The 23,533-nt window shown below is 42.2% G+C and overlaps 2 protein-coding genes across 19 annotated transcripts in view; one reads left to right on the forward strand and one right to left on the reverse strand.

Annotated features, from left to right (window-relative positions):
- Positions 1-23,533, forward strand: part of MEMO1 (mediator of cell motility 1) — a 652,780-nt gene that overhangs the window by 375,294 nt on the left and 253,953 nt on the right. The window lies entirely within an intron of this gene.
- SLC30A6 (solute carrier family 30 member 6) overlaps positions 1-23,533 on the reverse strand; it is a 48,969-nt gene that overhangs the window by 9,822 nt on the left and 15,614 nt on the right. For 2 of the 18 annotated variants that reach the window (XM_051843026.3, XM_070069272.2), the window contains 9 exons: positions 22,424-22,489; positions 19,143-19,223; positions 18,679-18,714; positions 17,921-18,015; positions 12,718-12,766; positions 12,296-12,415; positions 7,694-7,796; positions 4,724-4,771; positions 2,886-2,954 (listed from right to left, as the gene is read on the reverse strand). In XM_051843026.3, the coding sequence (XP_051698986.1) occupies positions 2,886-2,954; positions 4,724-4,771; positions 7,694-7,796; positions 12,296-12,415; positions 12,718-12,766; positions 17,921-18,015; positions 18,679-18,714; positions 19,143-19,223; positions 22,424-22,489 (667 nt within the window). Of the gene's footprint in view, positions 1-1,899; positions 1,957-2,885; positions 2,955-4,723; positions 4,772-6,566; positions 6,716-7,693; positions 7,797-12,295; positions 12,416-12,717; positions 12,767-17,920; positions 18,016-18,678; positions 18,715-19,142; positions 19,224-22,423; positions 22,490-23,533 lie in introns of those variants that run through there. The other 16 variants (XM_051843032.3, XM_089326568.1, XM_089326567.1 and 13 more) reach the window with 15 other exon arrangements.

Genomic DNA, 23,533 nt, shown 5'->3' on the forward strand with positions numbered 1-23,533 from the left:
GTGGGAGACCTGGAAGAAGCTCCTGGCCCCTGGCTTCCGACTGGGGCAGTTCTGGCAGTTGCAGCCAATTGGGGAGTAAACCATTGGATGGAGGACCTCTCTCTCTCTCTGCCTCTCCTCTCTCTGTGTAACTTTGACTTTTAGATAAATAAATACATCTTTAAAAATAAATAAATAAATAGTGCATGAGAGAAATGCCAGATTACTTTCAAAGGATCTCCAATTAGACTCATAGCTGACTGTTCATCAGAAACCCTATAGGCTAGGGGAGAATAGTGAGATAAATTTCAAGCCTTAAGAAAAAAAAAAAAAAGCTGTCAACCCAGAATACTGTACCCTGCAAAGCTCTCATTTATGAATGAAGGTGAAGTAAAAACCTTCCATAACAAACAGAAATTGAAAGACTTTGTCACCACTCGTCCTACCTTAAGGATGTGCTACACACAGAAACATGGTCATCACTATGAAAAAAGGTAAAAGCAAAAAATCTCCCAGTAAAAGTACAAAGGAAGTCCAAAGTAAACAATAGGAATATTTATGGAAAAATGGCAGAGCCAAGTCCTTACTTATCAATAGTCACCTTGAATGCAAATGGCCTCAACTCTCCAGTTAAGAGTTACAGACTGTGATAACTAACAGAGCACCTAAAAGGTAATCCATAGAAGTGAAATTAACACTTTGAGATGCAATGACTTTGAACAGCCCTTGTTCAGTTTTTTTTTTTTTTTTCCATACAATTTGTGGGATTCTACTTAGTATAGAGTTAATCATATGTGTATAAAGTCAACTGAAAATAGATCTTGGGGCTGGCTGTGGCGCAGTAGGTTAATCCTCTGCCTCAGCACCAACATTCCACGTGGGCGCTATTTCAACTCCCAGCTGCTCCTCTTGCAATCCAGTTCTCTGCTGTGACCTGGGAAAGCAGTAGAGGATGGCCCAAGTACTTGGGCCCCTGCACCCATGTGGGAGACCAGGAAGAAGTTCCTGGCTCCTGGCTTTGGATCGGTGCAGCTCCAGCTGTTGCGGCCATCTCGGGAGTGAACCAACAGACGGAATGCCTTTCTCTCTGTCTCTCCCTCTCACTGTCTATAACTCTGCCTCCCAAATAAATAAAATATTTAAAAAAAGAAAATAGATCTTAGTAAAATATAAGAATGGGAGCAGCAGAGGGAGGAGGAAGAGAGGTAGGAGTGTGGGTGGGAGGGAGGATATGGTGGGAAGAATCACTATATTCCTAAAATTGCATTTATGAAAAAAAATAAATAGCTATACATTCAAAAAAAAAAAAAAAAAAGAAAGAAAAGATACATACTGCATGAATGGATTAAAAAACAAAACCCATTTATTTGCTGCCTACAAGTAGAAGCACATCTCACCAAAAAAGATACACACAGACTGAAAATGAAAGGTTGGAAAAAGATATTCCATGCTAACAGAAACCAAAAAAGAGCTGATGTAGCCATGTTAATATCAGACAAAATAGACTTTAACACAAAAACTGTTAAAAGAAACAAAGAGGGTAGTATGTAATGATTAAGGGATCAATTCAACAGGAAGATGTAACAATTAGAAACGTATATGCACCTAATTACAGGGCGCCTGGCTATTTAAAAGAAATGTTAATGGATCTAAAGGGAGACATAGACTCCAATACAGTAGTATTGGGGGCCTTCAAAACTCCAATTTCAGCAATGGACACATCAACCAAACAGAAAATCAGCAAGGAAACAACAGATTTAATGAACACTATAGACCAAATGGACCTAACAGATATCTATAGACTTTTCATCCTACAGCTGCAGAATACATATTCTATTCACAGTACATTGAACTTTATCTAGAATAGACTACATGCTAGGCCATAAAGTCTCATCAAATTCAAAAAAATTGAAATCATACCATGCATCTTCTCTGATAACAATGGATTGAAGCTGGAAATCAACAACTCAAGAATCTCTAGAAAATATGCAAACATATGGAGACTGAACAACATGTTCCTGAAGTGGGTCATGTATAAAGTTAACTGAAAACAGACCTTAGGAAAAAATAAGAATGGGAATAGGAGAGGGAGGAAGATGAACGATGGGAGTGCGAGTGGGAGCGAGGTAGAATGTGAAGACTCACTGTGTTCCTAAAGTTGTATTTATGAAATGCTTGAAGTTTGTATACCTTAAGTAAAAGGATTTTGGACAAAGACAAATAAGTAAATAAAGGATCAACACAGTAAAAAAATTTTCAAACTCAGAACTGCAGTTAAAAATAAACCTGCACTTTCTACTTTTGCAATATTTTCATATTTAGGAATTATACTGCCTATAGACTTATATGTATCCAGACAATTCAGTATTATGATCACAACAGCAGTTTGAAAGAAAACGAATAAAGAACTATCTCCCAATTAATATCAATTAGGTAATTGAGTCCAACTACATTTTAGACTCTTACTAGACAGAAACAGGAATCAGGGCCCAGTGCAGTGGCATATTGGGTAAAGCCATTGCCTGTGACGTTAGCATCCCATAGCAGTTCGAGCCCCAGCTGCTCTACTTCTGATCCAGCTACCTCTTAATGTGCCTAGGTATGCAGCGGAAGATGCACCAAGGGCTTGGACCCCTGCCACCCACGTGGGAAATCCAGAATAAGCTCTAGGCTCCTGGCTTCAGTCTGGCCCAGCCCTGGCCATTACAGCCATTTGGAGAGTGAAGCAGCAGATGGAAGATTTCTCTCTCTGTAACCCTGTCTCTCAAATGAATAAAATAAAAATCTCAAGAAAAAAAAAAAAAAGAAACAGGAATCAAAGGTTCTATGAAAATTTTATCTTTGTAGTTTTAAAAACTGAAAAATATGCTTTAAGTTATAGCTGAAGTAGTATGTAGGAAACATACCAATGAGCCAAAACCAAGGGTCCAAAAATGTTCATTTCGGACTTCTAAAACTCCATCCAAGGTAGACACCTAATCAAAAACACAGAAATAGGTTACCATAGTTGTCACACATCCAACATAGTTCAGTCATATTATAGACTTGCTCTAGGCTTGACATGACACATCCAAACCCTGCCCAAGGATGTTCATTAGCCAACATAAATCCCAAATCACTTAAGACACCTGCCTGCTGGTTCAGTACTGACCCATGACCCTGTCTTCTCAACTTCTCTGCCTCAATCTTTCTAAAATGAGGTACTGACCACTCAATTGGAATTTCTTCGCTGCACTTCTTCAACTATGTATTTTTTTTAAAGATTTTGTTTATTTATTTGAGAGGCAGAGATACAGAGAGAGGGAGAAACAAAAAGGTCTTTCATCCACTAGTTCACTCCTCAAATGATCCCAACAGCATTGGCGATCTGAAGACAGAAGCCTGGAACTTCTTCCAGGTCTCCCACGCAGGTGGAGGGGCCCAAACACTTGGGCCATCTTCCACTGCTTTCCCAGGACATTAGCAGGGAACTGGATCAGAAGTGGAGCAGGGAGGCACGAACTGGTACCATATGGGATGCCGGCACTGCAGGTAGCAGCTTTACCTGCTATGCCACAGCACCAGCCCCATGATTTTTTTTTTTTAATTAATTTATTTATTTGAAAAGCAGAGTTACAGAGAGAGGAAGAGACTGAGAGAGATTTTTCATCCACTGGTCTACTCCCCAAGTGGCCACAAAGAAGCCAGGAGCCTGGAACTCTGGGTCTCCAACTCCATCTAGGTTTCCCATGTGGGTAGCAAGGGCCCATGCACTTGGGCCATCTTCCACTGCCTTCCCAGGCACATTAGTAGAGAGCTGGATTGGAAGTGGTGCAGCCGACACTCAAACTGGCACTCACATGGGATGCCAGCATTGCAGAAGGGGCTAAACCTGCTGTGCCACAAGTCCTGCCCCTGTATGGTTCTTTTAATTTTAGTAACATTCCATATATTTATACACAACACTTGTGGTATCCATTCTGTGTGTGTGTGTGTGTGTGTGTGTGTGTTTTCTCCCATCCAAGTACTAACCAGGCCTGCTTAGCTTTCAAGATCTGATGAGACTGAGTGCATGCGGGGTAACAGAGCCACAGACTTCTTGGTTTTCTAGAGGACATCTTTCTCTGGATTCCCTTATAACACACCTCAGCACAACAAGGATGTTATTTGCATACAGACCAATAGGAAATTCCAAGGCCGATACCCAATGTGAGCCTTTGTACAGCGGCAGTGGAGACATTTGTGGGGCCCAGCTTCACTTTCTGAGACAAACAGGCAGCTACATGGGTAAAAATGGCCTTTGTGGTACTGACCAGCAACAGTTTAAAACAGTTTGAATGTCTCAGTAATAAAATCATCTTATTTCCTCCTTAGTTAGCAGATGGAAATTTCTGACAATAAAGTTGAAATCCCCAGAACAAGATGTTAGGTGGTAATGCCACCAACATGTCAAAGTGGGCTTTGACTGCATGCCAACGTCACATCTGACTACAGGGTAAGAAACTCAGCCCTGAAACAGATGACAGGGTGGTCTCTAAACCCTCACCTCCCACATTTCTTTCAAGTGAATCTGATTTTCAAACTGAGCAATTACCCAAACTTTTCAATTTTTGCCACCATGTTACAGCCCCCACCTCATTATTACCAAGAACACAACCATCCCTAAAATAAAATTCATGTAGGGTCCAATACAGTATTATGTATACGTACCTTTTCAATTTACTAATATAAATGAAGGTGGCTGTGTTTACTAATTCCATCTTACCTCTCTGATAAGTTTGTCCAACTGACCAATAACATGGGGTGGTGTTGTCTGGGGGAAAAAGAAAGTATAAATAATGTAGAGAGAAAAAAGTTCCCAAGAATGATCCAGAAACCGCTGCAAACAGATTGTGAACCAGGCTCTGCTTTGACTGCTACCCTATTGTGATTTTAAGAAGAGCAGTTTCTTTCTTATTTAGTTATTTAAGATTTACTTTATTTATTTGAAAAGCAGAGTTGGGGGAGCACTGAGAGAGAGAGAGAGACAGAGAGAGAGATCATCCATTCGCAGGTTCACTCCCCAAATTACCACTATGGCTGGGGCTGGGCCATGCCAAAGCCAGAGCCTATAATTCCATCTGGGTCTTCCATGTGGATGGCAGGATCCCAAATACTTGCACCATCTTCCACTGTTTTTCCAGGTGCAGGGAGCTGGATCAGAAATGGAGCAGCAGAGACTCAAACCAGTGTCCATGGAATGCCAGCATAGCAGGTGGTAGCTTTACTCACTAGGCCACAATGCCAGCCCCATGGGAAGAGTGATTTCACTGAGGCAACATTAAGAATTGGCTGAGGCCGGCGCCGCGGCTCAATAAGCTAATCCTCCACCTGTGGCGCCAACACACCAGGTTCTAGTCCCGGTTGCCCCTCTTCCAGTCCAGCTCTCTGCTGTGGTCCGGGAGTGCAGTGGAGGATGGCCCAAGTCCTTGGGCCCTGCACCCTATGGGACACCAGGATAAGCACCTGGCTCCTGCCTTCGGATCAGCGCGGTGCGCCAGCCGCGGTGGCCATTGGAGGGTGAACCGATGGCAAAGGAAGACCTTTCTTTCTGTCTCTCTCTCTCACTGTCCACTCTGCCTGTCAAAAAAAAAAAAAAAAAAAAAAATTGGCTGCACTTTAGAACAAGCTGACTTACAGAACTAAACAAGCTGACTTATAGAACTAACCAAACAACAGAAAATTTCCAATGGCTTAAAAAATTAAATTTTATATAGGACACAACACTTTATAACTATTATCTTATTGTTATTACTGCCTCTGAAAATGAAGCCACAACCCCTAAGTTTTAGAAAAGGAACAAGAGTAGTAAGACAAAAGAACAGGGGCCAGCACTGTGGCACAGCAGGTAAAGCCACCATCTGCAGTGCCGGCATCCCATATGGGTGCTGGTTTGAGTCCCAGCTGCTCCACTTCCAATCCAGCTCTCTGCTATGGCCTGGGAAAGCAGTAGAGGATGGCCTAAGTCCTTGGGCCCCTGCACCCATGTGGGAGACCCAGAAGAAGCTTCCGGCTCCTGGCTTCAGCCAGCAGCTCCGGCGCAGATCCGGCTGTTGTGGCCAACTGGGGAGTGAACCAGTGGATGGAAGACTTTCTCTCTCTTTCTCTCTTTCTGCTTCTCCTCTCTCTGTGTAACTCTGTTTCAAATAAATAAATCTTAAAAAAAAAAAAAAAAAAAAAAAAGACAGGAGAACAGCAGAGTGTATACACACATCCATCTTGGGAAGCTAGCTTCCTATTCAGGGACTTGTCTGCAGATATGCCTATTGTTTCAACAAGCAGTGATTTTTCTTTTCTTTTTTTTCAACTTGACAGAGAGGAAGCTTCCATATGCTGATTAACTCTAAATGCTTACAACAGCCATGGCTGGACCGGGGCATAAGCTGGGAGCCAGGAATGTAATCCTGGTCTCCCACGTATGTGGCAGAAACCCAATCTCTTCAGCCATCTCTGTTGCCTTCCAGGGACTAAGTTGGCAGGAAGCTGGAAATAGTATTCAAACCCGGATACTCCAATGTGAACCGCAGGCATCTTAACTTCTAGGATAAAGTCTCACTTTCAATTCATTGTTTTTCATATTAAGTTTGAAATGGAAGTCTCGCTGGGGCTGGCGCTGTGACACAGCAGGTTAAGTAGCAGCCTGCATGTCAGCATCCCACATGAGTGCTGGTTCGTGTCCCTTCTGTGCCATTTCCAATCTTGCTCCCCACTGGTGAGCCTGGAAAAGGAACGGAAGATGGCCCAAGTATTTAGACCCTGCACTCACATGAGGGAACCAGACAGAGTTCTAGCTCTTGGATTTGCCATGGTCCAGCCCCAGCCATTGTGGCCTTTTGGGGAGTGAACCAGCAGACGGATGATCTCCTCTTTCTGTCTCTCCCCCTCTCCTTATAACTCTGCCTTTCAAATAAATAAATATTTTTTTGAAAACAATTTAAGTCTCCCTGGCCCAATAACAGAAAATCATAACCAGCTTACTCAGTAGTCAAAGCACATTTACTAAAGGAAAATAAGTATCAAAAACAAAACTAAGTGGGGCCAACACTGTGGTGTAGAAAGTTAAGCCTCCACCTGCAGCACTGGCATCCCATATGGGCACTGATTCCAGTCCTGGCTGCTCCACTTCTGATCCAGCTCCCTGCAAAAGGCCTGGGAAAGCAGTGGAAAATGGTCCAAATGTTTGGGCTCCTGTACCCACGTGGGAGACCTTGAAGAAGCTCGTGGCTTCTGGCTTCTGCTTGGTCCAGTCTTGGACATTGCGGACATTTGGGGAGTGAACCAGTGGATGGAAGACCTCTCTCTCTGTCTCTGCCTCTTTAACTCTGCCTCGCAAAAAAAAAAAAAAAAAAAAAAAAATTAAAAAAAAGTAACATTGCTTTCACTTGAAACATTACTAGAGACAAATAATTTTAAGTTCATGATTTTGTGATCCATCAAAATACAAAAGAATTTATGTTGATTTTACTGGCCAGTGAAATATCATCTGGTTCTTACGATATGAATTTCAGAAATTATGGTCTGAAAATTTCTTTTTTTTCTCCCTCCTTTTCTTCTTCTTCTTCTTTTTTTTTTTTTTTTTTTGAGAGGCAGAGACAGCACAAGAGCTCCAAGCTTCAAACTCAAACACATACAATTTCTTAGTCTGGCAGGAGAACGTGGCAAACAAGAAGCTTGCACACGGAGAGAAGAGCCTTACCTGGAGCAGGACTTTCCCGCTGTACACACTCATGGGGTACATAGTGCCAAAGGTCATCAGGGCAATGGCTATTGCAGAGGCCGTATCTACAGCAAAATAATTACTAAAGGAAAAAAACAATTCTCAATCCTAAATGCATGGCTCACCAGGCATCTCACAACCCAATCTACTCAACATGAATTATCTCAAGCAATGGGACTGTATCACAGACGGCTGCTATAGGCAAGACCACATATCAAAGAAAAAAAAAACCAGTTTTTAGAATCCTTTCTTGTCAAAGTTAACAGGACAATAACTAATAATTAAGTTAAACAGTGTGGTGAGACACATGTGAGCATTTCCCCACCGTGTATTTTTCAATCTACTTCTCAACTACGAAGATTTCAAATATATTACTTGCTTGAGACAGATAAATTAAAAAAAAATCCTTAACTAGTAAATTCTGATACAGAGACTAACAGTACTCATCATCATTCCACCAATTTTCCTGTAAATAATCATTCTTCCCAGTGAAGTTGTTCAGCACTCCCCAGAGTTTCACAAGAATCTGCAGATCTGTTACAGCAGCACCGCAGCTGAGGTGGAGCACCTCACGCACGTCAGACTGTGCGGAAGTTCTAGTAACACGACAGACTGAAAGGCCAGTGGTTGCAAGCTGCTCTTGTACTTTAACTTTTCCCACAAACTGAAAATAGACACGAGTAAGACATAGTCCCCAACACAGAAACAGGAGCGCCACAAATGAACAACATAATGAAGTACTATGGGTAAAAAGTAAAACTGTCTATACAGGGCACCACAGACGCACAAAGGTGAGTGACAAGGCTCCTGTGGATGGGGAAATAATCCAGAGAGGCTAAACAAGAAAGGCAGAGGTGCCATTTGAGCTGAGCCTTCATGTATGAGTGAGATGATGGGAGGAAGGTTTTCAGACAGTGAATGTACCAAACGCAGGGTGTAATGGAGCAATGACATCACACACAGTTAAGTGTACACAGCTGGAAACCAGTGAGGTTGGTAGGGGCTTGATAGCACAGAACTCCATGCTAAAAACATCAAATTTTCATCAACCTTTGCATGTTTCCGGCTATCCAGCTGTGTATACTTAACTGTTCCATCAGAGTGTTATACCCTTGCACTTAAGGCCATTACCTGCAGCCTCCCAAGGAGTTTATTAGAAGGAAGCTAGAACTGGAAACACAGCTGGAATTGAAACCTAGGCACTTTGACATGAGATGCACCCCAAGGGCTGTCTTAACTTCTGTGCCACTCATTTCCAGATTGGCAATTTTTAAAGATTTATTTATATATTTGAAAAGCTGAGTTACAGAGAGAGGGAAAGACAGAGAGTGAGAAAGAGAGACTGAATGAGAACCTTCCATCTCCCAGTCTGCAACGGCTAGGGTTGGGCCAGGCCAAAGTCAGGATCCAGGAGCTTCATCCAAATCTCCCACATGGGTGCAGAGGTTCAAGTACTTGTGCCATCTTCAGCTACTTTTCCAGGCTCAGTAGCAGGGAGTTGGGTCAGAAGTGGAGCAGCCAGGACTAGAACCAGTGCCCAATGAGGATGCTGGCATTGCAGGCAGCTGCTTTATCCACTAAGCCACAACACCAGCCCTGGCAATTTTTAATGATTCTATTTATAGCAAAATATAAAATGACTATTAACTGTTGAAAATGAAAATTAAAAGATCAGAAAATAGTCCAAGGAAATAATAAAACAGGCCTTAACTGGGATAGGAGCAGAAACAATGGGGAAGAAGGGACAAATGAAAGTTAAGGAACATTTAGAGCTTGTGTGGCAAAAGGTGAGAGGGGAAGGAGGAGAAGTAGGTATTTAAGAATGCATTTTAGGGCCGGCGCCGCAGCTCAATAGGCTAATCCTCCGCCTGTGGCGCTGACACCCCGGGTTCTAGTCCCAGCTGGGGCACCAGATTCTGTCCTGGTTGCTCCTCTTCCAGTCCAGTTCTCTGATGTGGCCCAGGAGTGCAGTGGAGGATGGCCCAAGTGCTTGGGCCCTGCACCCGCATGGGAGACCAGGAGAAGCACCTGGCTCCTGGCTTCGGATCAGCGCGGTGCACCAGCCGCAGCACGCTGGCTGCAGCAGCCATTGGAGGGTGAACCAACGGAAACAAAGGAAGACCTTTCTCTCTGTCTCTCTCATTGTCCATTCTGCCTGTCAAAAAAAAAAAAAAAAAAAAAAAAAAAAAAAAAAAAAAGGAATGCATTTTAGGGGCTAGCGCTGTGGTATAGCGGGTAAAGCCACCACCAGTGCCGGCATCCTATATGGGCACCAGTTCAAGTCCTCGCTGCTCTACTTCTGAATCAGCTCTCTGCTCTGGCCTGGGAAAGCAGCAGAAGGTGGCCCAAGTCCTTAGGCCTCTGCACCTACCAAGACCCAGAAGAAGCTCCTGGCAGCTTTGGACGTGGCGGCCAGTTAGGGAGTGAGCCAGCAGATGGAGGATCTCGATTCTCTCTCTCTCTCTCTCTTTCTTCCTGCCTTTCCTTCTTTGTATAACTCTGACTTTCAAATAAATAAATTAATTTAAAAATATACATTTTAGGGGTGGGCACTGTGGTGCAGTGGTTAAACTGCTGCTTGGGATGCCTGTATCCCACATCAGACTGCCTGGGATCAAGTTCCACCTGCACCCTCTGATCCAGCTTCCTGTCAATGCTGATGGGAGACAGTAGATGATGGGCCAAGTACTTGAGTCCCTGCCACCTGTGAGTGACCTGGAAAGAGTTCCTGGCTCCTGGCTTCAGCATGGCCCAGCTCCAGCTGTTACGGGCATTTGGGGAGTGAACCACCAGTTGGAAGATATCCCTCTCTTGCTCTGCCTTCGAAATTGATAAAAATGAAAAACATTGGAAAAAAATTGATGCTTTGGAATTCTTATTTATTTATTTATTTATTTACTTGACAGGTAGAGTTACAGAGAGAGAGAGAGAGGTCTTCTTTCCTTTGGTTCTATCTCCAAGTGGCCGCAACAGCCGGAGCTACACTGATCCAAAGCCAGGAGCCAAATGCTTCCTCCTGGTCTCCCATGCGGGTGCAGGGGCCCAAGCACTTGGGTCATCCTCCAATGCTTTCCCAGGCCACAGCAGAGAGCTGGACTGGAAGAGGAGCAACCAGGACTCAAACCGGCGCCCATATGGGATGCCGGCGCTGCAGGCGGAGGATTAACCTAGTACGCGATGGCACCAGCCCCAATGCTTTGGAATTCTTCAAAAAATTAAAATATATGGGATGGGCATTTGATGCAACAGTTAAGTAGTTACCTGGGATGTCAGCATCCTATATCTGGTACAAGTCCTAGCTACTCTGCTTTTGATTTAGCTTCTTGCTAATGTGCACCCTGGGAAGCAGCAGGTGATGGCTCAAGTACCTGAGTCCCCGTCATCCAAGTATGAGACCTGGATGAAGTTCTGGACTCCCAGCTTCAGCCTGGCCCAGCCTTGGCTGTTGTGGGCATCTAGGAAATGAACCAGCAGATGGAAATACCTCTCCATCTGTCTCTATGTCTCTCTGCCTTTCAAATAAATAAAAATTTAAAAACAAATACATTATTGTCTTTAAAAATTAAATACAGAATTGCCACATGATCTACCAATTCCACTTCTGGGTATATACACCCAAGAATTGAAATCAGGGGCTAAAACAGCATTTGCACACCCATGCTCATAGCTGCACTCTTTATAATCATCAAATTATAGAAACAAACCAATTGTCTATCAGTGGATGAATCAGTAAAAAATCTGGTATGTGCATACAATAGAAAGTTACTCAAACTTAGAAAGGAAGAATTCTGACCAGCTATAAACCTTCAAAACATTATGCTAAGTGAATTGGGCCAAACACAAATGAACAATTATACAATTATATAAAGTGCTTAGAGCAGTCAAATTCATATAAGCAGAAAGTAGAATGGTGGTAACCAGTGGCTGTGTAGAGAGGAAACAGGGATTTAAGGGGTATGAAGTTTCAGTTAGGAATGATGAAAAAGCTCTGGAGATGAATAATGACTAGTTGCACAAAAGCATGAATGTCGGACCAGCGCTGTGGCGCAGAAGGTTAATGCCCTGGCCTGAAGCGCCAGCTCCCATATGGGCACTGGTTCTAGTCCTGGCTGCTCCTCTTCCAATCCAGCTCTCTGCTGTGGCCTGGGAAAGCAGTAGAAGATGGCCCAAGACCTTGGGCCAATGCACCCGTGTGGGAGACCCAGAAGAGGCTCCTGGCTTCGGATCGGTGCAACTTCGGCCGTTGCGGTCAGTTGGGGAGTGAACCATTGGATGAAAGACCTCTCTCTCTCTCTGCCTCTCCTCTCTCTCTGTGTAACTCTGACTTTCAAATAAATAAGATTTATAAATTAATAAATGTATTAACAAATTTATTAATACATTTTATTTATAAATTATTGTAAATTAATAACCTAGTCCTCCTCATTTTTCAGAAGACAACACTGGAAGACAGGACTTAACCAAAGTTACACAGGTCAAAAGCAAGATACTAGAAGCTAGAGCCCGACCTATCCTGCTGACAACCTTAAAAGTCAGTGGCCCCAAACTGAAACACACCTGACAGCAAAAAAAAATACTTACTTAATTTCAATCAGCATATATGTAATACAAAGAGCAAATGCTCCAGCAAGATCAATCAACACAAATGGATTCATTCGGGGAAGGAAGATACTGCTAAGTCCTGGAATAATTCCACACAAGCTAGGAACAAACAAAAAGAGTAATCACTGGCAGATCACATGTGATACTAACAAAAGCTCTGTAGAGGACAACTTGTATTTTATTATCAGGTAACAGATCTCTTAAAGTAAAGAGGACTTAAGACCAATGCTCTTTAAGTTGTAAGGTCTCTCTTGCATTACCAATTAAAAAGTGAAAGGGTAAGAATTTGAATGGTATGATTCATGTAGTAACCTCAGCATTGGCATTAAATTCCCATGACAGATGCATTTCTCGTGCATTCTTTTAAGACTATGATATCACGAAACTCCATAATATCTTACCTTCGACTCAGATCCGCAACATGCTCTTGAAGCCAGCTTGTACTGGCAGCTTTAAGAAGAAAATACTTAAATTATCTATAGTGAATAAACCACTACCAGAATTACTTGACTTCTTTAATTTAAAAAATTTGTCAGTTACTCTACAATCTTAAAAAGCGACAAATCTATAACTTTTTCTTCTTTTATGCTCTTCAGATACTAAGTCAAAAGCAGTTTTAACTATAATATACAGTTGACCTAAGGAGTTAGCTTATATGTCACTGTTACTGTGAATTTCAAGTAACACACTGTACAGCAGTGCTGCCTCACTAGTGTGCAGGAACTGAATCACAGGTATACCACTTGTTCATTCCACCAGCATTCATTTCATCTTGTCCCTGCACAAGAAGCATCACAGCTCAAGCATCCTCTTTCATTTATCCCAAGGTGTTATAGAAATATTGGTGTATTTTAAAAATTTATTTATTTGAGACAGATATACAGAAGCAGAGCTCCCATTTACAGGTTCACTCCCAAATACCCACAATAGCTGGGTCTGGACTGGACTGAAGCTGTGAGACAAGAATTCAACCCACATCCTGCCAACCACATGGGTGGCAGGAATCCAACTACTTTACCCATCATCACTGTCACCCAGCATCTGCATTAACAGGAAGCTGGTGTCAGGATCTGAAGCCAGAGATCAAATCTAGGCACTCGGGTCCAGTGCCATGGCTCACTTGGTTAATCCTCTGCCTGCGGCGCCGGCAACCCATATGGGCACCAGGTTCTAGTTCCAGTTGCTCCTCTTCCAGTCCAGCTCTCTGCTGTGGCCCGGAGGGCAGTGCAGGATGCCCCAGGTGCTTGGGTGCCTGCACCCACGTGGGAGAGCAGGAGGAAGCACCTGGCTCCTGGCTTCGGATTGGTGCAGTGCCGGCCGTAGCAGCCACTTGGGGGGTGAATCAACGGAAGGAAGACCTTTCTCTCTATCTGTCTCTCTCACTGTCTGTAACTCTACCTGTCAAATAAATAAATAAAAATCTTTAAAAAAAAAAAAAATCTAGGCACTCTGATATGGATGTGGGTGTATTAAGTGGTATCTTAATGACTACGCTAATGCCTGCCCCTTCATTTTTTTACGTGTACTACGATGTAAAAAAGATTGCAAAGCCCATAGAAAAGAACAGTAAAGCAGCTCAGAAAAGACTCTGATGCCAGAATATCTGGTTTTAAATCCCAGTTCTCCTTACAACTGCATGTGTGGCCTTGGGTAAGTGATTTATTCTATCGGTATACCTCAAAGTAAAATGGAGATAATAAAATTATTTCATAAAGTTATGGGGAGAATTAAATAGGTTATTCTATATAAGGCATTTAATCAAGTGCTAGCATACACAAAATGTTCAATATTATTTTCCTCTCAAATTTCAAATAATTACATAAATCTTGACGTTTCTGGGGACCTTCATTTCCAGCCAATGAAAATACAAAATATATAACCTTTCTGAAAATAAATTTGGCAGTATGTGTATATATCAAAGCCTTTCAAAAACATATTTTTAATCTAGTTAATAAGTTTTTCCCTGAGTCAGAAAAACATAATTTGATAAAAAAAAGGGTAAAGACAGCATTATTTATAAAAAGTTAGAAATGCATTAGATAATACATATGTGTGTATAGAAAAAAAGTAAATAGAATAAAATAGAAATGTTAACAGATGTGGGGTGAGGGTGTGGAGCAGCTGGTTAGCTGCTGCCTGTGAAATGGGCATCCTATATTAGAGTGCCAGTTCACATTCCGGAAGTACTGCTTCCAATTCAATGCACCCAGGAAAAGAGCAAAGGATGGCGGCACAAGTACCTGGGCCCCTGCAACCCACATGGGAGACGCTGATGAAGCTCTGGGCTCCTGGATTTGGCCTGACCCAGCCCCAGCCGTTACAGATGGAAGATCTCTTTCTCTCTCTCTCTCTCTCTGTCACTCTGCCTTTCTTTTTTTTTTTTTTTTTTAAGATTTATTTTACTTATTTGAAAGACAGTGACAGAGAGAAGTAGAGACAGAGAAAGTCTGCCATCTGCTGGTTCACTCCCCAGATGGCTTCAATGGCTGGAGCTATGCCAATCCGAAGCCAGGAGCTTCTTCCAGGTCTCCCACGTGGGTGCAGGAGCCCAAGGACTTGGGCCATCTTCTACTGATATCCTGGACCATAGAAGAGAGCTGGATCGGAAGAGGAACAGCCAGGACTAGAACTGGCACCCATATGGGATGCCGGCACTTCAGGCCAGGGCTTTAACCCACTGCACCACAGCGCCAGCCCTTCTGCTTTTCAAATAAATAAATCTGTAAAAAAAGTGTCAATAGATGTTATCTCTGAGTCTAAGATATCAGTTTTCTTTTTCTTTTTTTTTTTCTTTTTTTTGACAGGCAGAGTGGACAGTGAGAGAGACAGAGAGAAAGGTCTTCCTTTGCCGTTGGTTCACCCTCCAATGGCCGCCGCAGCTAGCGCGCTGTGGCCGGCGCACTGCGCTGATCCGATGGCAGGAGCCAGTAGCCAGGTGCTTTTCCTGGTCTCCCATGGGGTGCAGGGCCCAAGCACTTGGGCCATCCTCCACTGCACTCCCTGGCCACAGCAGAGAGCTGGCCTGGAAGAGGGGGAACCGGGACAGAATCCGGCGCCCCGACCGGGACTAGAACCCGGTGTGCCGGCGCCGCTAGGCAGAGGATTAGCCTAGTGAGCCGCGGCACCGGCCCTCAGTTTTCTTATACCTTTCTGATCTTTATAGAAAGATAGGATTTCTAAGTCTTTGTACCTTTCTAAAAATCTCTAGAATGAGTGTTATACTATTTTTTTAAAGATTTTATTTATTTATTTGAGAGGTAGAATTACACACAGTGAGAGGCAAAGACAGAGGGAAAGAGAAAGGTCTTCCTTCTGTTGGTTCACTTCCTAGATGGTCACATCGGCCACTATGCTGACCCAAAGCCAGGAGCCAGGAGCTTCTTCCAGGTCTCCCATGTGGGTGCAGGGGCCCAAGGACTTGTGCCATCTTCCACCGCTTTCCCAGGCCATAGTAGAGAGCTGGATTGGAAGAGAAGCAGCTGGGACTAGAACCAGCACTCATATGGGACGCCGGTGCCACAGGTGGAGGATTAACCTACTGTACCACAGCGCCGGCCCCAAGTGTTAGACTATTTTTTAAAAATTAGAAGCTTTTTCAAAATGTTATGGTAATCACAAGTGTCATTATTCAGTTTTCTAATTTATGCAGTCAGTACTTCTTAAACTCTCTAACTCATACAACTGAAACTCATGTTCATAGCATATATGAAACTGCTTGGATGCCAGTGAGGTTAAGTCTCTGCCTATGGTGCCAGCATCCCCTATGGGTGCTGGTTCAAGTTCCAGCTGCTCCAATTCTGATCCTGCTCTCTGCTGATGGCCTGGGAAAGCAGTGGAAGATGGTTCAAGAACTTGGACCCCTGCACACACATGGGAGACCTGGAAGAAGCCCCTGGTTCTTGGCCTTGGATTGGCCCAGCTCCAGCCATTGCGGCCACCTGTGGAGTTAATCAGAGGATTGACGCTCTCTCTCTCTCTGTAACTCTGCCTCTCAAATAAATAAATAAATCTTTAAACTTTATGGAATTTCAGAATGCTTTCATCTTTGTAGGTCTCACAGACCCTCTTTCACTTGTGCTTCTCTATGTTTCAGACTGTAGTATGTCAACACACCCCACTTCTGTTTTCACCTCATTTTTCCATAACACCCTTTGTGAATTAGTATAATCCCAAAACCCTGAAATTATTGAAATGTCAATAAATATGGAACACTAAAGTGAATCAGATAGAATTTGTGAAGCCTTCTAAATAAGAGAGTATTTCAAAAGCAAACAATTTTGCTAACACAAATATATGCCCATCCACCACTGCTAAACAGAAGTTCCTTGGGGTTTAGTTAGTAAACAGAATATAATTATTTTCCATTAGCTTATCAACTATTCTAAGAATAATGATGCTTCTAAAACGTTCACAACAGGGGCTGGTGCTGTGGTGCAGCAGGTGAATGCCCTGGCCTGAAGCTCCAGCATCCCATATGGGCACCAGTTCGAGACCCGGCTGCTCCACTTCCAGTCCAGCTCTCTGCTATGGCTTGGGAAAGCAGTAGAAGAAGGCCCACGTCCTTAGGCCTTTGCACCCACGTGGGAGACCCGGAAGAAGCTCCTGGCTCCTGGCTTTGGATTGGCGCAGCTCTGGCTGTTGCAGCTAATTGGGGAGTGAACCAGAGGATGGAAGACCTCTCTCTCTCTTTCTCTCTCTCTCTCTCTGTGCAACTCCAACTTTCAAATAAATAAATAAATATTTAAAAATAAAATAAAAATGTTTAAAACAGAAGTTGGTGTTTTGGTGCAGCAGGTTCAGGCATCACCTGTGACACTGGCATTCCAGGTTCAAATCCTGACTGCTCCACTTCTGATCCACCTCCCTGCTGATGTGCCTGGGAAAGAAGTAGAAGATGGCCCAACAGCTTGGGTCCCTGCTACTCCACGTGGGAGATCCAGAAGGAGCTGCATGCTCCTGGCTTTGGCCTGACCCAGCCCAAGTTGTTGCAGGCATTTGGGGAGTCAACCAGAGGATGGAAGATCTCTCTCTCTCTCTCTCCCTCTCTCTATCTGCACCTTTCAAATAAATAAATAAAATCTTAAAAATAAAAATAAAGTGTTTATAACAGACTTTTCTAAGGTATATTAAACATCTAAACTCATTCATTTTATTTGGCAAATATTTCTCATCATATATAACAATAGATAGGTCAGTGCTGCATATCTTTAAATAGTAAGTTATTTAAAGATTGAACTAATAAGATTTTGTTGTGGGGCTAGTGCTGTGGCGTAGCGCGTAAAGCCGCCACTTGTGGCACCAGCATTCCTGGCTCCTGGCTTCAGATCAGCTCAGCTCCCAGCACTGCAGTCATTTGGGAAGTGAACCAGCAGATAGAAGATCTCTCTGTCTTTCTTCTATGTGTGTAATTCTGCCTTTCAAATAAATAATCTTCCAAAAATTTTTTGGTTTTATAATTATCTGCTTAAAGACTTTAGAATCCTTTGGGTTCATTCTCTCTTCTCTTCAGAACATACTTTCTCAATGACTATAAGCTAATGAAACAAAGACTTTTTATAAGAGATTAACTGGATTTTTAAAATTAATAGTAAATAAGAAACATACCTTCAGAAACATAAGCAAAAGGTTTATTCCGAATAGAAAGCATCGTGAAAAGGTTGAAAGAAAGAGCCACAAAAGTACCAACTAATAATCTTCCCCTAGAAAGAACAACAATAACATTCACCTTTATTTATTCCTTGGAAATATCAACGTGTAATTTTGCTATGCAGAGAGACAAAGAGATGGGAAAATATAGTTTGCTCCCAGGGTTTAGGAGTTTCAGAGCTGGAATCTAAACTTGGTTTCTAGCCTTATAACCCTTGTCTTGTCTACTGTCACTCTTTCTTAACCAGAACAAAAAAGAACTCTTAGCATTAATATCTTCTTATGGATAATTGCTGCTACAAATTTGCATTAATGATAATAGTCTTTGGTTGATAATATACAAGACATATCAGAAATATCTGAATTAAACTCATCAGAAAAGGCAAGGCCCATATAATAGGCAACAACGTGACTGGTACATATAATTCTCTTCTATTTTGGGAGGTCAAATTTTATATTATAGTATAGAAGAAGCTGCATCTGGAAACAGTGAGGGACATGCAGCCAAAACAGAAAGGCCTTCCTGTTTAGTAAAAACCATCTGGGACTTGGGGGTGTGAAAAGAAGGAATCATGGGATTTGGAGATTTGTGAAATATCAGTGAAAATGTGTACTGCCTCACTCTGAACACTGGACAACATAACTTACTTAAGATATCAATTAATAATTGGAAATCAAACTAGTAATTATATGTTATGTCAAAAATAAAATCTTACGTGTGTATCTCAGGCTGCTCCAAAAAGCGTTCTGCACTACAAGAAAGAAAAATGTATTAAACATAAGTTGTAAAATTGGAAAGTTTTGTAATTATATAATTACTCTACCTTTCAGTTCAAAACAGTAGTTGAATATTATAATCAACTACTGATTATAAGCAGTGACAAGGCAAGGAGGCTCACAAATCAGCATTAATATGTACCACCAACCCTCTGTTACCAAACCTGCTTCAAGGCATTTATAGTAAGCATAATCATGTCTGACAGACCTGCTTATGACTGAATTTAGACCGTCAAAAGAGGTAAAATATATGGAAAAGGTAGAAAAGTCTAAAATATAAAAAACTCCAGCACTGCTCATTGTAATCTGTAAACTCTTCAAAACAGATGCCCTTCATTGGCTTCTTTCATGTTCCCAAAGGTGTGATAGGTAGAATTTAGAATAATGTCATACACAAACATACCTTTCTTTTAGTATAAAAAGGGCTCCCAACTGTGCCAAGACGGTGGAGGCAAATACAGCCAGGACTTCTAATCTCTCAAACCTTAAATCAGAAAATTCATCAGATCACTGTAATTCTTTCAGTTCACAAAACGGTCTCTTTAGAACACACATATTCACTTATTCACTCATTCATTAAACACATATGCAGGATACCCAAGTCAGACACGTTTGTTAGAAAAGACTGGAGAGTTTCTAGAATGATAAGGCAATAAAAATCCAATTAAGATAAGAATGCCATATTCCAGGTAAGAATACCAGTTTGAGTCCTAGTTACTTCACTTCTGATCCAGCTTCCTGCTAACGCACTGTAGAAGGAATTGGGCCCTTGCCACCCATGTGGAAGACCCAGATAGCACGGGAGTGAACCAGCAAATGGAAGATCTCTATCTATTTCTCCCTCTGTCACTCTGCCTCTCAAATAAATAAATAAATAAATCTAAACCAAAAAAAAAAAAAAAAAAGAGAGAGAGAGAGAGCGAGAGATGGCTTTGTGGTAGAGTGGGTTAAGCCACCACCTTAATGTCATCCCATGTGATGAAAGATTTCTCCGACTCTCCATCTCTTTGTAACCTTGCCTTTCATATAAATAAATAAATCCTTAAACAAAAGACAGTACCTAGGAGTAGGTGTTGTGGTACAGCAGGTTAAGCCTCTGCCTGAGACTCCCACATTCCATTTGAAGTGCCAATCTACCTCCTGGCTACTATGCTTTTTTTTTTTTTTTTTTTTTTTTTTAAAGTCAGAGTTACACAGAAAGAGAAGGAGAGGCAGAGAGAGTTCACTCCCCAACTGGCTGCAATGGCCAGAGCTGTGCCGATCTGAAGCCAGAAGCCAGGAGCTTCTTCTGGGTCTCCCACATGGGTGCAGGGGCCCAAGGAGTTGGGCCATCGTCTACTGCTTCCCCAGGCCACAGCAGAGAGTGGGATCAGAAGTGGAGCAGCTGGGACTTGAACCACTATCCATATTGGATTCCAGTGTTGTAGGCTGTGGCTTTAACCCACTGAGCCACAGCACAAGCTCTAAAATGTTACTTTTTTAAAGTATTAATTGGAAAGGCAGAGTGACAGGGAGAGAAGGAGAAGAGAGGGAAAAAGAGAGAGGAAGAGATCTTTCATCCGCTGGTTCTCTCCCCACATAGTTGCAACAATCAGAGCTGGGCCAGCCCAAAGCCAATAGTCATGAACTCCATCTGGGTTCCCCAGGAGAGTGGCAGGAACCCAAATACTTGGACCACCATCCACTGTGTCCCAGGTGCATTATGTGCAAGATGACCCAAATCCTTGGACCCCTGCACCCATGTGGGAGATCCAGAAGAAGCTCCAGGCTCTTGGCTTAGTATCAGCCCAGCTCTGGCTACTGTGGCCATTTGGGCAGTAAAACAGTGGGTGGAAGACCTCTCCCTCTCTCTCTCTTTCTCTCTGTAACTCTGCTTTTCAAATAAATAGATCTTTGAAAATAATAAAATTTTTAAAAAATTCATGAAAAATTGAAAAAACACCTTATTTTGGTGCAAAAAAATTTGAAATCTCTGCAAAGTTTTTTTTATAATACACATTTTCCACAAACTTTTTGATGGTCCATTGCATCAAAATATATCACATTGGAGCAAGCATTAGGCCTCGCAGTTAATGCACTGCAACCCCTAACTGCAGCTTCCTAATACAGACCCTGTAAATAGGGCTTGGGTGTCAGCCCTATGGACAGCTGGGGAGTGAACCAGTGGATGGAGCACTCTCTGCACACTCTAATAAATTAATGTTTTTTTTTAAACTTTTATTTAATGAATATAAATTTCCAAAGTACAACTTATGGATTACAATGGCTTCCCCCCTATAACGTCCCTCCCACCCAAATTAATGTTTTTAAACAAAAATCCCATCTACTTTAATCTATAAATAGTACACTTACATGAAAATCTTTTGTATTTTCTCTAAAACAAGATATTCAGAAAATAGTAAAGAACTTAAAGTAAACATTTCAATTGTATAATTTTATATTTACTGTAAAATTATAAAATATACTTTGTTATATAATTTTATGTTTATAAAATATCAAAGAATCTAATGTGAAAATTTGATTCAAATATGATTTACATAGGGGCCAGCACTGTGGTGTGGTGGGTAAAGCTGCTGCCTGAGACACCTGCATCCCATATGGGCAACAGTTCGTGTCCTGCTACTCCACTTCTGATCCAGCTCCCTGCTAATGGCTTGGGAAAGGCAGAAGAAGATGTCTAGGTGTTTGGGCCCCTGCCACACACACGGGAGACTTAGATAAAGTGTCTGGCTTTGGCCTGGCCCAGCCCTAGCTGTTGAGGCCATCTACAGAGTGAGCCAATGGATAGAGACTCTGCCTTCACCTCTCTCTCTAACTCTCAAATAAATAAAAAAAATCAGGCCGGCGCCGCGGCTCAATAGGCTAATCCTCCACCTACAGCGCCAGCACCCTGGGTTCTAGTCCCGGTTGGGGCGCTGGATTCTGTCCCTGCTGCTCTTCTTCCAGGCCAGCTCTCTGCTGTGGCCCAGGAAGGCAGGGGAGGATGGCCCAAGTGCTTGGGCCCTGCACCCACATGGGAGACCAGGAAGAAGCACCTGGCTCCTGGCTTTGGATCAGCGCAGCGCGCCAGTTGTAGCAGCCACTTGTGGGGTGAACCAACGGAAAAAGGAAGATCTTTCTCTCTATCTCTGTCTCTCTCACTGTCTAACTCTGCCTGTCAAAAAAAAAAAAATGTTCTAAAAAAATATATGAATTACATTACTAACAGATTTCTTGGAAAACGCTTTTCTATTTACTTTCACTATTTTTATTTTTAATTTTATTTATTTGGAAGGCAGAAAGAGAGATCTCCCATGCACATGTTCACTCCCCAAATGCCTGCACAGCCAGAACATGGCCAGGTAGAAGTAAGGAGATAAGAACTCAACTCAGATCTCCCACGTGGAAGGCAGGGACTTAGTTACTGAAGCCAACACACGCTGTTTCTCAGTGTCTGTATTAAGAAATCTGGCATTGGGAGCAGAGCTGACTCAAACAAAGGCACTATGATATAGGATGCAGCATATCAAACAGCATCTTAATCAGTATGCCAAACATGCAACCCCACCATTACTTTTTGATCACTACTTAACTTAGCAGGCAGCATTTGTTTTCCACAAATACTCTCACAAGCTCTTTCCTGCTCACTGTAACTATTATTTTAATAGCAATATGTCAGCAGAAAATGAAGTAATTTGAACTTACCCAAATGAATAGACAGGGCTAGGTTTCCTCATCATTACCCAGTAACTTATTAAACATGTTATTAAGCTAAATGAAAAGAAAAATGAATTTAGTATTATAACTAGAGCTAGACAAGAACACAGAGAAATTAAGTTTTCAGAATTCCTAAGTTGCTGGAAGTTACCAGTGTTTGTACATACTAAATAAATAATTATAATATTCTAATATTTGGTGTATTTGGAAGATGACAGTTTTAACATGGGAAGAAATTGAAGTAGGTTATAATACATTATTAAGTCAGATAATTAGAACCTAAACTCCTGTTTTCTCTATTCAAACAATGTTATCAATTCTAAATGATTTCCATAATAGATAATGCTAAAACACACAATATTAATGGTAATATATTTTATTGTGTGCATATACAATGAATTTTAATTTTAATTAGATTTATTGAATTTTTGTTAAAAATTCATGTACTATAACCTTGACAACATTCTGGAAGGGGTAAAATCATACTGACTTTTCAAGTATACCAGGGATTCAGTCCCAAACAACTTACTACAGTGTGACACTCAGGTAACAACTGTCTATTTCAGACCAACTTACATAGATTTAGTTATCTGATTAATGAGAAGACATTCATATTTATTTTAAGATTTATTTGAAAGGCAGAGTTTCAGAGAGGCAGAGGCAGAGACAGAGGTCTTCCACCTGCTGGTTCACTCCCCAAATGGCTGCAACGGCTGAAGCTGGGCCGATCTGAAGCCAGGAGCCAGGAGCTTCTTCCAGGTCTCCCATGTGGGTGCAGGGGCCCAAGAACTTGGGCCATCTTCTACTGCTTTCCCAGGCCACAGCAGAGAGCTGGATCAGATGTGGAGCATCCGGGACTTGAACTGGCACCCATATGGGATGTTAGCACTGTAGGTGGTGGCTTCTTTACTTGCTACACCACAGCGCTGGCCCCTGAGAAGACATTCTCATCATGTATTCCTGTCCCAGGCTCTATTGGACCATGCTAGACTTCCTGATATCAGCTATACAGATTTTCAAATTTTAATACAACTGGACTCAGTGATATTTTTTGACTTCTAAGTTCTGTGTCATCTTTAAGTATTTTCCACATGTTAA

Source organism: Oryctolagus cuniculus, chromosome 2, assembly GCF_051225735.1.
Source record: "Oryctolagus cuniculus isolate XC-2025 breed Fujian yellow rabbit chromosome 2, ASM5122573v1, whole genome shotgun sequence".
NCBI classification, from domain to species: domain Eukaryota; kingdom Metazoa; phylum Chordata; class Mammalia; order Lagomorpha; family Leporidae; genus Oryctolagus; species Oryctolagus cuniculus.